The sequence below is a fragment of the Bidens hawaiensis genome, unplaced genomic scaffold (genome assembly GCF_021521415.1).
Source record: "Bidens hawaiensis isolate Kalapana, Puna unplaced genomic scaffold, B.hawaiensis_p1.1 tig00067940_1, whole genome shotgun sequence".
NCBI lineage: Eukaryota > Viridiplantae > Streptophyta > Magnoliopsida > Asterales > Asteraceae > Bidens > Bidens hawaiensis.
The window spans coordinates 25,968-44,093 of record NW_027502042.1 but is presented as its reverse complement, the minus strand read 5'-3'; the positions used below and the strand labels follow the sequence as shown (position 1 = coordinate 44,093).

The window sequence follows — 18,126 nt, the reverse complement described above, 5'->3', positions numbered from 1 at the left end:
TTCAACAATTAATCCCCTTCTATCTTTACTACTTTACATTTGGTCCTAAGCTTATAAATCTATAAATAAAAGGTTTAAAATTGACGTTATAAATTTATAAAAAATTATAAATAGCTATTTATTTTTTATATATATATATTGTCGTACCCTTACCGTACCCGTATCTTAGATTTTTGATTTTTGCCGTTTCCCGTACCCGTAACGTCCCCGAATCCTGGTCTCGTACCCGTTCCCGTACTACTTAGTGTACGACAGCAAAAGATGTCTGATATTTGTTGTCTACAGTTGATTTATAACAAATTGTTCATTAAACTTTTATAAATATATACAAAAAAAAAGGTATTTTGTTATGATAAATAAATTGGCTATGAAAATACAAATGCCTTTGTGGCAGATTGTTCAAAAAAGTTTGTAGTTTTCATATCAAAACAAGCGATGCCGATGGTTTTAATAAGTGAACGAAACTGATAGCACCCAAACAAATTCTTCCTTCAATAATGTATTTCCTTAAACCAAAAAGTCCTTGGTCAAGTGGTATCACTGTGTTGAATAAGGTTTTACATTTTCAAACGGTAATGGTTAAAATCTCATTGATAACAAAAATAAAATAAAAGACGTTAAAAACCTTAACTTTTATATAAATGCATTAACCAATTATAACAAGTCGATCAGAAATTAAGGTTGTGTCTTTTATGTCTTTTATTTTCTACAATTAACATGTTTTGTCTTTCTTGAATTCTTTCTTCAATAAATATATCAATGATCATATGAAAAACAAAAACAAAATATAACCATTTAACACATTAATCATAAATTATACACTCATACAATATGCCCATTTATTAAATTACAAAAACATTAGAAATACACATTATATAACATATGCAAGAAATAAATTTGATACCACCACCACAGGCTCCAAATAACATGATTCACTCAGTCTCTACCTTATTTTCCATTTAATTCCAACAACAATTCATTCACTAAGCACACCCTCTTCCACTTCATCATCAATCTTCCTCATTGCTACAACCGTAACCGAATCGAATTGTCGAAGATACACAACCTTATAATTCGACAGCTTCAAGAACTCATATCCCCGATCATAACTGTTCCCTAATGAAAAAATCACAATACCATCAATCTTCAACACCCTATCAATAAACTTAACATTTTCAAAACTCGACACAAACACGAAATCAAACACTTCATCCGGGACCACCATTCGTTCATCGGAATCCAAATCGGTTACAACATCAATTCCCTCGTAATTCAATAACCAAAAACCATCAAACAAGTCACGAACTCCGGACCTCAAAACAAGACCCTTTTGACCGAATTTCAAAAGTCCGTCGGTCGCTAAATCCTCAAACAACATTGGCAGAAACCCGTCAGGATTTGTGGAACTTTCTTCTGAAGCATTGTTTACATACGACCCGATTGAAGGTAATGCGAGAATAAAGATAGCCAAAAACAATGATTTGGAAATGACACCCAAAATTCTCGAATCCGGTAGCTTGATTATTAAAACCAAGTCTGTATTGAATCCGATTATCGGTAGCATCTTCTTGGGACGATACCCACGAGCCAAATTCATGATCATTCAAAAAACTAAACTCTTGGAACCACAGCGAAACGAACGTTGAATGGCCTGAAGTTCAAACTAATTAATACTCGAATAAGAATGAAACTGAAATTGTGGAAATGCGAAGGGGGTTTAGCGGGTGCAGAAGCGGGCGGCGGTGTGATTTGCACCCACCAAAGCAAGGCGTGTGGATTGTATAGAGCAACAAAGATTGATTGCCATGTTTTTTTTTTATTAAAAATTAAAATTTGTGTGTAAGAAGCTAAAGTGAGGTGGAGTCGAATGCAAAGTGGTTTTAAGGATTGGGAGTGAAGGAAATGAAGATGGAAGAAGTGATCATGTGGTTTGGTTTGGTTTGGTGGGTGTATGTGTATAATTGATGGTTATCGTGTCATGTAGGGAGTGGGTATGAATTTAGAGTTATTTGAGGGAGGGCTGTACTTTCACGTGAACAACTGACGGAGGGATATGGGGTGGGGTACTCTGTCCTTCAACTTTTGGGTGCCTTATTAGGCCATCCATAGCGGGGGCGTTGTCCCCAACACCGACCCCCTTTGACATTATTTGAGGGGGCGCGTTTTAGCTTCAAAGCCTCTTCCACTATGTGTATAAAACAAGGAGGGCCACAACTTCAACCAATTGGTGTCAAACCCACCTACACATGGTGTTAAGACTGGTGTTGGTGTAGAGCCTTGTGACATGATTAAGAGAGCCACCGAAAAATAGAAAGTGAGTGCTGATTAAAGGGCGCCGTAGAGGGGTTTGAAATAGAGAAATACTTTATGGGGTAACAAAGACAGTAAATCGAGAGGAAGTATTACCAAAAAGAGCACATAGATTTTTGTTAAATGCTGTATACCGTATAGATCAAATGTGTTTATTTGCCAATTTTTCGATTTAATCTTAACACAGCGTCACCCCCGTTACATATCCACCACAACTAAAAGCCAAAAATCAAAAACCGGATATTCTCAACTAAAACAAAAATATAAACCATTACAGAATACACATAATCATGGACACAGTTTTGGTCCTTGATCATAAATCAAACCTTGAAACCCAAAAAACAATACTTAAATCAAAAACTAAAACCCTAAACCCATATTCAGGAACAGAGCCAGAATTCAAAAACCCAAACCAAGAAATAAGTTTAATTCCAAAATATTAAGAACCCAGGCATGAAAAATTAATTTCTAATACAAAAAACCAAGAAAATAAAATAAAAGAACATAAACCGATACTCAAACCATATAACATGCAGTACATTATTTCACAACAAAGCTTTCTTATAATCTTAATTAAACTCTTCTCATTTCAAAAGGTCAGCAACAGCCTTGTTTCCTTTCTTTAATAAATGAAATACTCAACCCTGTCAGCTGAACCGTGACAAGTTTGACCAGTTGACCCATTAAAAAAGTATTACCTAATTGTTCCAAAAGTATCTAAAGTATATTTGAACAAACAGAATCTAATTTTAATAAACAGAACAATAATAACAGGATTTCAAGACAAGGTTAACAAGAGCAAAATTGCTGCCATAAAATAATAATACAAAAACATAAATAAAAGAAAATTCGGTAAGCATTTACCTCGTAAAACCTTTTTCCTCCCAAACTCATTGCAGGTCCCGCTTCTTTTCAGATAGCAATACACGAAAAGCTTCCGCAATTTGAAACAAGCCAACTTCTTGAAACGCTTTTAAAACCCGATCACATACAGAAACATCAAAATCAGTTGTCGCAGATGTATTCCACTGATTAAGCACTTTTTCCACCTCATTAAAATAACCAAGCATCATATAAGCAGATAATATGCATGCATAGTTTCTACTAATCATTTTCTGATTTATCATCCTTAAAGATTTCCATATTTGATCAAGGGTACCCTTGTTTCCCAAAGCCGAATGCAAAATCATAAGAAAATCATAACTTATCCATTCTCTTTGTGTAATACCCTTTTCACTTTCCACCACAGAGTTGACTTCTGAGTTGAGCAATTGGCCCGATGCAAGATAGATTTTCACAAGCTTCACATATCGTTCCCAATTCTCACTCGATCCGCATTCATGACCACTCATCTCATCAAGAATGTTTCTAACTTCATCAATGTTTAAACACGAAGCACACGAACTTATCCAAAGGTTAAATGTGAAAATATCTGGAACAACATTCTGGCTTTTGAGTTCTGTAACAACAGAAGAAACCTTCTCCACCTGCCCAACTGACATGTATAATGTCATTAACTCGTTGTATGTTATGGCAGTTAATGGAAGATTGGACTCTTTCATTCTTTCATAAAGGTTTTCTGCTTTTGAAGTTAGTTTTGATGCAGCATATGAGTGTAGAAGAGCCGTGTATGATTCGTTTGTTTTAGCGTTAAGAGGTAAACTTTCAAAGTAACGTTCAGCTGCGTCTATACCGAAAACTTTGGTCAATAGATCGATACGGATTGCATAGTCTGAATCAGATAATTCAAATCCTTCATGTGAAACCATCCACTCGGATAACTGCAAATGCAAAGATGATTATATGTTTGAATATATGTAAATCATGTTTGATGTGTTCTGTGTCAAAATAATTTCGCTTTCAGAAGTAACATCATAAAATCAGAAATCTATCACACAGTTTAAGAAATTATAAGCACATTAATCCAAATTATGGTTTTCGAAAACTCTGTACTGAACTATGAATATCGATCAATTCCAGTTTTGTAAAATTTGTTAGGCACCGATTAATCAGCAATTAATTGGAATGTGGAGGGCTACCTATTTGATTTCACCTAATCAGCCCATAAAATTGGTACCCTTCAAATCGGTCAAATTTCTGTGTAAATTTGTGAAATCAGTTAAATTGTGGTCTAAATTTAGTCGAAATCTTTGAAGTATTTGAAAAATTATTCTTATTTTGAAAAATTATATAAATTCAATTAATCCCGAGTAATCTCTATTAATCTAGACGAAGTAGTTTATATGAATCAGAAATCTACATAAATTCAAGAGTTATAAGCACATTGATCAAAATTAGGGACTAGAAACTCTGTACTGAGCTATGGAGATGGATTAATACATGAAATGCAATTGCGTTAACAGCTGATCTAGACGAAGTTATTAGCAGACAAATTCGAAATCCAGCACAAATTCAGAAATTACAAGCACACTGATCCAAATTATCAGAAATCAAGGATTCAGGAAACTATGTAGTGAACTACGAAGATCAATTAATTCACGGCATTCAATAATCGCATTAACTATCTTATTTTGAAAAATTATATATAAAATTCCAATCCAGTTAATCCCGACTAATCTCTATTAATCACAGGCGCCTAGTGAGTTCTACAACACTGATAAATTCATGGCATTCAATCACATTAACAATTAATCTAAACGGAAGTTAGCGATTTCTAACCTCAAGAGCATGTTTGAAGCGGTTCGATTTGCGAAGATCCTTCGAAATCCGCCGGAGATCATGAACCGAAACCTGACGACCTTCATTGATCCATTTGTCAATAACATTAGTGGCGCTACGCTTCGGTAGCCTCAGCCGGAAGATCCTGCTCTTCAGATCATCGCCACCTGATTCTTCTTCCGGTGATTCGTCGTAAACGACTTCCGATTTGGAAGCAATTGAAGAGAAGTGCCTTAGTAAACAGCTGTTCCTGCTGTGATTCCTATGGTTTGGAAAATAATAATAATAATAATAATAAAACGGTTAGGGTTTGAAGGAAGTTAGAAGGAGGTGGATTACGACGTTACCGGATGAGTGTTAAGAAGGTTGAACGGGCAGCTGCCATGTTGGAGACTATCGGATTGTAAAAAGGAATTGAAATCAGTAGTTATGAATACGAATTTTATTCCCCAAAAAAAAGAAAAGTTTTGTCATAAGTGGGATTTGAACCCACGCCCTCTCTCGAAGACCAGAACTTGAGTCTGGCGCCTTAGACCACTCGGCCATCCTCACTTTTTAAGAAGCTTTCCTTTTTATTTTCAGAACTTTATTTAATGTTGACTCTTTTAAGACTTTAGTGGTATGATGAATTAGAAATTTAGAATTGGTTTTTTTTAAGGGGCATTTACATATATTCCCTTGCTAAGTTACCTTATTACATGCTTACCCATTTTTTAAAAATTAATTACATATTTCCCCTCCCTAAACCATACATGTTACATATCTCCCCATTTCGATAAAATTAACTAATTAAATGACTGTTTTAAACATCCCTTAATGACATAATTAAATAAGTGTTTACATATATCCCCTTTCTTAAAACATCAATTACATGTCTCCTCAAGTTCAATCCAAACCGAGTCAATGTAAAGACGAATATATCGAACACTAATAAACCAATTGACATCGAACTTTTTAATCAATAGTCAATATACAAAAGTTTTGGATTTAAATTTTTTTACCAACAAAAACAACTCAGGTATAATCAAAAAGTGTACATGAGACGGCGGGATTCATAGGGAAAAAGTGGTGGTAATCATTTATGGCGGTGATGAGATGGCCAGAAGCTTTCCGGAAGTAGGTTAAAGCAGATGATTTGATGGTGTGGGTAAACTCTATAATTATTAATATAACTTTGTTTTTTAATTAATTTATTAATAGTTAGAGATATGGATAACTTAGTAATTTGATATGAAAAGGGAAAAGATGTAATTGCTTGTTTAGGTGTGGAGAAATATGTAATTAAGAGAATCCTTTTTTTTTAAGATTTGATAGAGTGGTTTTTGTAGTGTTTTTAGTCGTTAGCTAGTTTTTGTTAGGTAATTTAATTAGCTATACTCTTGTATTGGTTTGAAGTCTGTGTCATTATATAAAATAGACCTTTAGTTTTATATAACTCATAAAAATACGTACACTTGCATTCTAGGGTATAAAAGATTGTATCCAACACAATATATTGCATTTTCATAGTTTATTGGTACAAGGTATTTATACTCTTCGAGTATGTAGATTTCATGACCGTTTTACGATTATGCATGGTGGGTAAACCACACCAACCAACTATCGGTAACTACTAACAGGGCTACCCGTTAACTCCTAACATATCTACGTAATAATGTTTTGTTTTGATGTCAATAGTTATTCCAATACTTGCCACATGGTATCGGTAGTTCTAGTAACACTGATATTGGCCGTATAAAACATATTAGAAACTAAAAAACTTTACATACCTACACTATAAACCTAGTGACAAAGCTTGAACCAAAACAAGTAAATTTACACTACTAAACAAATAAATAAAATACCATTCTATAAAAATATAGAGATACATAAACACACCTACTATCTTATATAAAAAGAACGATATACAATTCAGACCAACAGTTTTCTAGTTTTTTTGAACAGATAACAGTTTTTCAGTTGAATCTTTTAGTTTCACACATCTAAGCCGTTTCCATAACCCAAAACATATTTAACCAAATCAAAACAAAAGGGATTGTCTAATCATATGAATAAAACCAAAAAAAAAAACAAAAACAAAAGAAATTATTCTTGCACAGACGCGGTTTGTAATATTAATAATACAAACATTATACTCGTATACTAGATTCCCAAAATAGTCCGTATCTGATCCGGCGGGTGTCGGGCCAACGCCTTGGGATCTGCATAACCGTTGCTCGGATCCATAATCGCCTTGTAAATAACATCATAAGCTTCCGCCAACGACGTCGCCACCTGGACACACGCTTCAGACCGAAGACCCGGAAGGTTCATCTGTTCAAATTCAGGAAGTGAGCTGTCACTTCCCAAGATGAGCCCAAAGAAGGCTTTGAGAGACTCGGAAAGAGAATCAGGTGAAGTTTCTTCCATGTCAGCTAATGGTGGTGAGTCAGCAGTGGAGGATTTGAAGAGAGGCATCTTGTTTGCTAACCAGCATCTTGTTAAAATGGCCTCGACTTCTTTCTCCACGAGGCTCGACATGTGGTTATCGATCATTGTTCCGAGTTTTTTAACGTATTCGGAAGCTACGTCATGTGCTAGTAACGGTTGTTGTATTGTGCATAAGCAATTGATGATGAAAATCTTTGATGCGGTTTCGTTGTTCTGCACGCAAACATGTAAAAAATATTAATCCAACTCATATCGGTATAGCATCCCGGTTAGAAAGATAAAAGTAGCAATTTTTTAGGAAACTCGTTGGAAATTAATATTTAAAAAAGGTAAATGATTTCATTAAAACTTGTATTAAGATATGAGAGTTTATGATGAAATATACCCATGTTCAAATTTGGAACTTATGACATTAATTGTATTCTTCCACTAAGGGGCTGTTTGGTAGCCTCTTAATAATCATTAAGAGGCTACCTCTTAATGGCTCCCAACCTCTTAATGGTTAAGAGGTAGCCTTAAGTCTGAATGCTTAAAAGTTAACCATTAAGAGGTAGCCTCTTAACCATTCAGACTTAAGGTTACCTCTTAACCGTTAAGAGGTAGCCTCTTAATGACTGTTAAGAGGCTACCAAACAGCCCCTAAAACTTCATTATGATACGAGAGTTTGGAGTGTAAGAAAAGGGTATGATGGTCATTTTATAGATTGTATTTGGTGAAATAAGTATATATGAAATTTTAAGTGATTTGAATGGGCATATTTGAATTTTTAATTATTTCATATATCTTCCTCAAAACTTTATATTATATTTACTCAACAAAATATCATAATATAAAATATACCTGCATTCAAATTTATGAAACCTATACCCAGCCATTAAGATATGACAGTTTGGAGTGTGTGAAAAAAGAAAAGGTCATAAAGGTCACATTATAAACTGTTTTTAATGAAATGGGTATGTATATGTATGAAACTGCATTTGGTAATATTTTTTTTACCGGTAAATATTATGTTATGTAAGTTTTCATGGCTATATATAAAATTTCCCCTTAAAAGATAGTGAAACGAAATATGAAAGATGGGACCTTTGAAGGAAATACTTGACTGCTGCTTGCCAAAATAGCATCGACGGATGATCTTCGTGATTGACCAACGTCGGACCTCATTCTATTTCTTCTAGAAGACTCAATGGATCCTTTTGACTTGTGCGCTTCCATTGCTTGTTCACAAATCTAAATTTGTAATGATATAAAAGAACCAAAATGAAACCATAGTTAGAAACAAAATGAGTAAGATCAACCAGATTAATTACAAACACGGGTTTGGCCCGCGCAGGCTGGGTAATGAGTCAAAATGACCAACTGTTTAGAATGGTTTAATCCACTAATCCAGCAAACACTTCACATTCTTTTTCTGCTTAAAAGTTAATAAAAAATATATGGACATCAATGTGTTTGATAATTGATATGATTACAAAACTATATTATCAAATATAATAATCAAATCATTTTTTTTTCAGAAAATGATTTAGTAGATTTTATGCATTTAAAACATTTTGGAAGACTTCGAACCTGTTTTGTTTTTATTTTATATTTTATATTAACAACTTGAATTAGGAGTGTGAATGACTCAAAACCAAGCTTGACTAGTCCCGCAAGCCTAAAAAGCTAATTATTTATATAATATAATAATCGTACTTATTGTAATATATATATATATAATACATATTATTGTGTTTATGATTATGATCAAAATAACTAAAAGACAAGTGTAAAATTATAATTGTACATACATATATAAATAAAGATATGTACATAAAAAAATAATCAAATATTTAATAAGTAATAAACAAGCCAAGCTTGAGCTTTAGGCACAAAGCTCAAAACGAGACGAGCTCAACCTCAAGCTCTCTTAAGTTTAACGAGACGAGCTCGGGCTCAGCTAGGCTGGTTTGCATGCCTAACTTTGGATCCTTTTACCAACATTTAGTTTAAAAAATCAAACCCTGAAGAATTTTAGGAAAAAAAAACATAACAAGATATTGAGAACAAAAGAAGTCAATAAATTCAAGTGTAGTTAGTGCCAGGATGTGTTAATCACCTGTATTATAGGATCAAGCAAAGCAGATATAACAGGATCAAAAACAGGTTTTTTCCCAGATGCAGGAACCATCATGGTGTCATGAATCTGGATTAGTTCAAGCAACAAAGAGACTCCTTCCTTTAGTGCTGGTGGTGGGGATAGATCAACAGCAACCAGTGGTGGATATCTCATAAGCTTCTCCCCTCTGACTTTTAAAAAGTCAAAGAATGTTTTCTGAGCAGCATCCTTTAGACCCCAAAGTGTATTACAAAGAGCTGTTTCTCTTCCTAGAAGATCGGACACCTATTATCACATTTTACACACATTTATATAAATGCAAACAAGAAGTTTGATGTCTAGTAGAGAGGTGGCAATTTTGACTCGCTTACTTATGAATGAGTCGATTACGGTTATGTTTACTCACTACGGACGGTTAAACCTTTATGCATTAGCTTCATAAGAAAAGTGAACTCGAAGTTTATTTTTATTGAAAAAACATTGATCAATGTATTTAAAAAGAATTATATTATTATTATTACTATTATTATTATCGAGACAATATATACTTTTACTAATTTTGTTTGATGCATCATCATCATCATCATCATCATCATCATCGTACTCAGTATATCCCACCAATAGCAAAGCTATGGTAGGGTCTGAGGAGGGTAAGATGTAGGCAGCCTTACCTCTACCCCATAGGGATAGAGAGGCTGCTTCCGGTGAGACCCCCGGCTCGATAGTAGTTTTGCATCAAGCCTTAGACATAAGGCACATAGCACTCAATCATCGGGACACCGGCTGATCGGTGCATGTACCCTTATCTTTCAGCTATCAACGCCACTACATGATGCCTGATTAACCGTCCGTCACTTTTAACGTTATTTTCACGAGATTAGTAAAATAACGTCAAAATTAGTGCAATTTCACTTTTGCCCACCCGAGGGTTCACACATATACATCATATGTGCGCACCGCAAGCAGGGCTAATTTTTGTTTGATGCATATATATTATAAAAAAGAGATATCAACAAACAGTAACCAAGTTTCACAGGTTTTCCACGTAGTTCACTCCAAGTTTTTTTAGAAGTTTTAACCACTCAAGTTTCAATATTGTTGCAGTCGTGACGTTTTTTTTTTATAAATAAGAACTGAAACTTGTGTAAAATAGCTTGCGTGGCAAGTCAACCCAGTACAAATTGAACATTATGCCACGGCACCAATTTTACACAACTGGCTACACAATGATTATGTCACAACTGCATATACAGTCGGTAGCATTATAGTAAAATGAATACTTGAGAAGTCACTTCTTGAAATAGGATTGCGTAACCTTATTTGATGCATTAAATATTTATAAAAGCAGGGAAAATGTCAACAAAAGTAACCAAGTTTCATATTTTTCCAACTTTTTTAAAAGGTTTTAACCACTCAAGTTTCAATATTGTTTTGCTGTTGTGAATTTTATTTTTCAAAACGAATAGCTAATAGTGTAAAATGGCTTATGTGGCGAGTCAACCCAGTATAAACCGAAGATTTATTCATGCAGTCATCAATTTTACACAATTGGCCACACAATAACCATGCCACATCAGCATATTTAAACAGTAACGTAAACAGGAAACTTGAAGAGTTAAACCTCTTAAAAGAAGATGACGAATCTAGATTTAACAACTGGGAAACATGGTTACTCTTTAGAGACATTTGGCCTACAAAATGTAATATATTTATACAAGTGTTTTGGGTTAACCGTTAACCCAAAATTAGAGAACTTGTACAAATAATTACCGTTTTGCCACTCTAGTAGTAATAATTGAACTCACAGTGTAGCTGTAGAACTCGAGAGTGTTGCTAAGCTTATATGAAATAATAAGATTCGGTTGAGACTGCAACACTTGTTCAACTCTGACTTTGAACGGTCGGCAAACGCCCTCAAAAATCCTATCCAAAACAAATGTTAAATCAGCTTCTGACTTCTCTTCATTAATCTCTGAACTCTTGGAGAATCGATGGGCAGTTGGTCCAGTATTCACCACTGCATCTGGATCAAGTAACACAAATACAAGTTCTCTTTCGGATGCAAGAGCCTGCAATTAAAAACAAATAATAATTGTTAAAAAATAGTAAAATAAGAATAATAGTAACAATAATAATAATAATAACAATAATAATAAAGAAATGAAATCAAAGGTTATTTTTTGTAATTTACACACCTGATGCAGCCAACCGAGCATGTCACCTACATAGCGTAATGGATCATGAGCGTGTACTTCAATTGGCCTGGGCATTCCACCAGGTCCCCCGCGTGTAAGAGCACTTATGAATCTTCTAAACAGTGCATTGTGTCTCATATTTGCTACCTATCAATTATTATATGATTGATTAGTAAAAGGCGGTTTAAATAAGTCAAAAGGCTCGAGGTTGTTTGGATGCGCATTGTATGCATTTTGAGATCAGAAAATAGAAACTTTTTTGTGTCAAGTCGATACATTTTGGCGCCATTAATACCATATACTTGTTAGAATTATGAACAATATAATGTTTTAAAAGCATTTGTTAACAAACACGATTAGAAATATACTTTTCTATAAATTTATGACATTCCAAATTTGAATACCCTACCAAGTCCATTTCCAGCCATCTTTGATACTAATGTCTTGAAAATCAAAATTTGCCTAACACTGAAGTCTGCAACAACTGATTATCATATTAAATATGAATACTACAAGTTCTATAAGGCTATAAGCAGATCCAGTGGCAGTGAGAATAGCGTCGGGACCATCATCCTCCCCGGAAAAGGAAACACCCACACAACATATGTGCGTGTGTAATCCAATAATTATTACTTCGAGAAATTTATCACCACAATGCTCATAGTTTAGCGGCAGTGGCTTTGAATGATGTATTAAAGGTCAGTAATTCCACTTATGAACCCCTATGTAACTTTTAAAACTCATTGTATGATCCTTTTCCTCCAGTTATTTTTTTACAGCAAAATATCTCATTTTCTATTATCTGTTTAACGTTATTTTTATATGAACAATTATAGCTGCTTCTGGCCTAACTAACCTCAATATTTGATGAATCAAACTTAAATGCGGCTCAACAAAACATCTAGGAAATCTAGCTTATTTTGGGGGTTAATTTGTGTAATTGTGTTATATGTATAACTAACAGTTTAAAATATCTAATAACTAACAAATCAATTTGAGTTTTCCTAACTTAGGTTCTTGCTAGACCCTGCCCGGAGCACATCCAAACACCATGTAATGAAGCATGTTTTATTGTAGCTGTATATGTGATTTTATTTATTCATATCACATAACCAAAGATGCTTTTTCACTAATATTTACCTCCTCAGCACAATACTTGAACAGTACTGGTCTTTCTTTGAGACACCGAACTGCCATTTTCAACAGCTCGCTAACTTCAGGGTTATCAGTGTCACCCAATCTCCTGCACTCTGTCTGAACCCACCTAGGTGAAAGACAAAACAGCTACAGAATCAACAAATGAAGCATAATAAAGCAAGTAAACATGGCCAAATAGGGAGGTCAGCCACTTGGGCGGGTAGGGTGACCAAACATAAAGAGTTCAGGTTAAAATGGGCCTGGTTGGATTGACCCTCAAAACCGTTTTTGTGCATTTAAAAAGACATTGCAATAGATGGTGTTAAAGCACGAGCTTATTTACAAGTTTTATTCAGCTTAATGCCAGAATCTAACTTGTGCACAAACAAATTTTTGCAAGATGATGGTAAAGATCATAACTAAAATGTTGATTTAAAGCATGGCTATTATCATCAAGATTAATTTAGAATAAGAACTATTTTCTTCAATTTTGTAGGCTGTTTTAGACATGTTTAAGGTGGTTTAGACTAGTTTAGGTTGTTTTTGACTGTTTAACCAGAGTTTGTTGTGCTTAATCACCATTTGACTACCATGGTTGACCCTAAAATTTTCTTGGTAAAATAATAATTTAATGATATATACAGATTAATAACCCTAATAGTGGGTTAAACAAGCAAAAGTATTAAAAGCCATCAAGAGTGGTGTTTAATGATGATTTACATGTGTATTAAACCGGTAAAGTACCATGACCAAAAAACCCTACAAGTCTTGAAATAGATCGATTATTCACCTGCACAGGCGCTCATAGGCACCTTCTTGATAAACAGCCATCATATCCATGAGCTCCAAACCTGCACGCTGTGGACATTGAAAAATCAGAAACAATATCTCATGTATTTATAGGAAAGAGTAAAAAACTTAAAAAAAATAAAAACTGAGCATATATGATTATGTGTGTATCGATGTTAAGTAGAGAATTTACCTGATGATGGGTCCTGAGAAGGACTTTGCAATTTGCATGAATCGTTTGTACATGGCTCAACGCCTTGAAAAAGTTTTCATTTAATTCTTCCTCTCTAAGTGCATTAATCTACAAAAATACCAAAAGTAAGTACAGTCACATTGTACCACCTTTGTGATACAATGGCATACCAGAATCACAGCTTATCACCAAAAAAGCATCATCACCTCTTCGTTAGAAAGTTGATAATCTCGAAGAAAACATGATGCGATCTCTTGCCTCTGAGTGGTAACTTCCAGTTCCTGCTTCAGCCTTTCTGTGGTAGTGATAATATCTCCAGTGGTAGCATTACATTTACTCAAAAATTTAGCAATCCTGCAACATTTACATGATGAGCTATGCTTGTGATTGTGTCCTAATCTTCACTATTATAAGAGAGCTTGTTAATTTCTTAACAGATCTGATGTTTACACCTGTAGTATGTAGAATTACATACCACCAATTACTCATCAAATTCTTTAAGTTTCGTATAAAATTCACAAGTAACTCTATTTAGCAATCATGCTACATTTACATCAAGAGCTATGTCTATGCCCTAAACTTAACTTTCAGTTATTCTCAACACTGCTAAATCATGAAAAAAAATGTTAATCATATTAGCATCCAACATTAGAACAAAGCTTTTTATTTTATTAACAGGTCTATATCTCACTAACTACTCATCAAATTCTTCCAATTTCACATAAAATCCACAAGCACATAAAAACCTAAAGAGTACAGGTTCAATCACATTATCTGATAGAACCCCGAAAATAAAATAGTAAATTGATAGAAATAAACAAGAACAAGGATAGTTGGCTCGATTCGAGAGGGGCTAGTCTCCTGTTAATCCAATTCGAGAAGGATCATATCTCCGATTAAAAAGGTATAAAGACCTTCATTTTGATTAACATAAACATTCATATCCATAAACTAAAACCTGGACACTTATATAGACACAATTTTATTAATAAATGTTGCGGTTACGTAGACCTTTCAATGTCCTCACCCATTCGTCTCCCTTGGACCCTTCAACTTATGACAGGTTCGTATCAATACATCTCGCCGGGTAAAATGACTTGTCCTCAAGTCGGCAGCCCGATATTTGTTGACCATTGTGCCAAGCGATAAGCCATTCAATCATGGGCTGACCTGCTTCCTGAACCCCGTAGCTATCTTGAACTAAACAAGGTTGATGTCGAACATGGACCAGATTGAATATTGAAGCATATGGGACCGGATGAGGGCGAGAGTCTGTTAAGAGGGTAGGCTCACAAGTCACATGGACGACCCCACTGATGGTAAGAGGCAGCCCATAGAGCCAAGGCAATAGCTTATCCTCTATGGGATTGGCCAAATCTAATAACTGATAAAGTTTGATGATTCTCATTAACCAATAATCCCTAATATATACAGAAATCCCTCCTCCAATTTAGGGATGAATCATATTCTATATCAAATACAATCTATTCTATAATAATAATAATATAACCATATACATCTGCTAATACACCCCCGCAGTCTAAACTGGGGGTTCAGGAATGTTGAGACTGGATTTGAAGTCATAAAGAAATGAGGGCAAGTCATTGTTGAATGTACTTCTAATTAAAAAAATGCATTAAGGCAACACCTACTATAATCTAGCTTAGTCTCTCACTTACAGGTATCTTACGCGCACGCACTCTCTCCCTCTCTCTTTCTCTTCTCTCAAGAAGATACACCAGTGTATGTGTGCTCTACAGGTTACTCGATTTTTTTGTTTCACTATTTTTCAACCCATTCCCGTGATGGAAGAATGGATTATATGCTCTCACTACTAGAGGTTCTTGCTGCTGCACTTTGACTCTTTCGGGTCAGTCTGCTTCGGTTCATTTTCAGTCCAGAACCGAGACTGAACCCGAAACCGAAAATCAGCTGGAATAGGTTTTTCTCGGGTCAGGTTTTGGTTTTTCTCGGGCTGACCCGATATTTGCCCACCCGTGAATTATTCTCAACACTACCAAATCATGAAAATTGAAAAACACGCTAATCACATTAGCATTCAAAAATATAACAGAGCTTGTGAATTTCTTAACAGATCACTAATTACTCGTCAAATCCTTCCAATTCGATATAAAATCCACAAATACTTGAAAACCTAAAAACTACAAGTTATCGAGTTCTATCTTCAAAAGGTTATAACTACACATAAGCATCCGACACTATAACAGAGATTTTCAATATCTTAACAGATCTATATCTCACCAATTACTCATCAAATTCTTCCAATTTCATATGAATTCTACAAGCACATAAAAACCTAAAAACTAGAGGTTCTGGTGTTTGATCTTCAAATAAAAAATTACAATGACTCACTTGTCACAGCATTCAGCAAGTGCGTTAACCTCTTCCTCGACCCGATCCAAAGCCTAAAACCGAAATCAGTCAACGCATTTCAGTTTAAAAAGTGAGAAAATAATAATAATAATTGGAAATGTAACTGACTTGCTGAGCGGCATCGGAAGCTCGGAGGAAGTGGTGGTTGATATCGAGAGAACGCTTCTCGATGGTAGATCGGAGGTTACGGCGAGCGGGAGGGGTGTTGTCGGTGTAGAAAGAGGAGAGAGTGCTGAGGGAAGCCAGGAGATCTGGAGAGTCGGTGCGTGTTTCCAAAACCTTCTTCAGCTTCCTCGACAGCCCCGGCGCCAGTGCCGCTGTAGTACCCATTTTTGATGTGATCTGGTGTGGAACTCTTGTCCGCCGACTCGTTATTGATTTTTTTTTTTTTTTCGGTTTGGTTAATAGCCGGGTATGGTGGACTTACGTATCCATTCTCTGTTTCTCGTTTCTTTTTAAATAGGAGAATTACATTTACCCCTTATTAAGGGTGTGTTTAGGATTGCTTATTTAGTCCAAAAGAACTTTTATAACTTGTTACTTTTGAAAAAAAGTTTTTAAAAAAAGTGTTTGGATTAGCTGATGTGGATACATATGCATTTTTAACCTAAAAGTCATCAAAAGTCACAAATTCCTGACTTCTCAAAATCAGTTTTTTTACACTAAATGAAAAGTTAAAACCTAAAGTCTTTTTCACTTATCCAAACATCTTTTTTTATTTTCTCCTTCCTTTATGCAAAAGTTAAAAAGGTAAAAGGAGGGGAAAATAAACAATCCCAAACACCCCCTAAGTGACCTAAGAGCATTCTCATCCAACCCCTCATTTTATGTGAGGGGTGTTTTTATAATTTAGAAAGTGATTCAGGGTGTTGTGAGTGAAGAGTTTTTATATTTTAGAAAAAGTAGTGATTTTTCTGTATATTTGAAAAGTTACTGTTCACCCCCTATAATTTTTTAATATATTTTGAAAGTGGTTGTGAAAGAAGGAAAGAGAAAAAGTAATGATAAAAGGTATAAAAAGTATTATTTAATTGAAATAGAAAGAGAAAATGTAACGAGTTTTAGTGTAATTTTTGATTTAGGGATAGGATGTGGGATGAGAATGCTCTAATTATGTATATATCCAACCTTTAACCTTAAATTACATGTATCCCCTTCTTTAACAAAATTACATATAATGACAAAAATGCCCCTTTTAAACATAACTAAGACTTCTTCAGTTCTTCTCTTTCAAGCTATACAAGGATCTGATATCGGCAACCATAACTGACAGCGACATAAAATCGAACGACGACCAACCTTAACCGGCAAAAACCTTAAATCCGACAACAACCGAATTGACTCTTCATTATTCTTCTCGTTTTTTTATTATCGTCAACCCGAACCAGTTCGATAAAAACATCTTACTCTAGTGACCCCAACCAGGTGCACTCAATGATTGTGTAACAAGTGTGCGTATCCAAACAGGTGCGTTTATATATTGACATTTATTAGAAGTTTTATGCTCACCTTTTAGGTTATCTTGAATTTAGTAATTTCAAATGGTGTTACAAGAAAAAGATGATAATTGAACTAAATATTTGATAAAATATAGAAAAACCTGCACTTCAATGGAGGATGGAGAAGATGGCCGAAGATTTGATTGATGGAATCTTTATCAATTGCCCTAATTAGTTTATTAAAGGCAAAATAGTAATTTAATTAGTTATTTTTAATGAAATGGAGAAATATGTAATTGTTTTTTAAGTGTTGAGTAAATATGTAATAAGGGATTTTAAGAAGGAGATATATGTAAATGTCCCTTTAAAATAATGTAAAAAACATACTAAATTCAAAAAATATATATATAATTAAAATAAATAATTTATTATTTTTTTGTTATAAAATAACTATTTTTTAA

The 18,126-nt window shown here is 34.5% G+C and overlaps 2 protein-coding genes, 1 non-coding gene and 1 pseudogene across 4 annotated transcripts; all 4 read right to left on the bottom strand.

The window, feature by feature from the left end:
* Positions 1–976: 976 nt before the first annotated feature.
* On the bottom strand, positions 977–1,597 carry LOC143605105 (uncharacterized). The gene has a single exon (XM_077081341.1). It carries the CDS (start codon positions 1,595–1,597, stop codon positions 977–979), a length of 621 nt encoding a protein of 206 aa, XP_076937456.1.
* Positions 1,598–3,155: 1,558 nt separating this feature from the next.
* LOC143605104 (pentatricopeptide repeat-containing protein At5g09450, mitochondrial pseudogene) lies at positions 3,156–5,374 on the bottom strand (annotated as a pseudogene). The gene is made up of 3 exons (XR_013148441.1): positions 5,337–5,374; positions 4,990–5,251; positions 3,156–4,091 (listed from the first exon to the last, which is right to left on the bottom strand). The product of XR_013148441.1 is annotated as a pentatricopeptide repeat-containing protein At5g09450, mitochondrial pseudogene (transcript).
* An 83-nt stretch (positions 5,375–5,457) lies between these two features.
* Positions 5,458–5,541, bottom strand: TRNAL-CAA (transfer RNA leucine (anticodon CAA)). Its single transcript has one exon. It is a non-coding gene; the product is annotated as a tRNA-Leu (tRNA).
* Positions 5,542–6,988: 1,447 nt separating this feature from the next.
* On the bottom strand, positions 6,989–16,556 carry LOC143605103 (conserved oligomeric Golgi complex subunit 6-like). The gene is made up of 11 exons (XM_077081340.1): positions 16,335–16,556; positions 16,206–16,258; positions 14,039–14,186; positions 13,833–13,940; positions 13,641–13,708; positions 12,854–12,977; positions 11,714–11,860; positions 11,324–11,587; positions 9,519–9,803; positions 8,504–8,650; positions 6,989–7,632 (listed from the first exon to the last, which is right to left on the bottom strand). Exons 1-11 carry the CDS (start codon positions 16,554–16,556, stop codon positions 7,132–7,134), a joined length of 2,067 nt encoding a protein of 688 aa, XP_076937455.1. The 3' UTR covers positions 6,989–7,131.
* Positions 16,557–18,126: the final 1,570 nt, after the last annotated feature.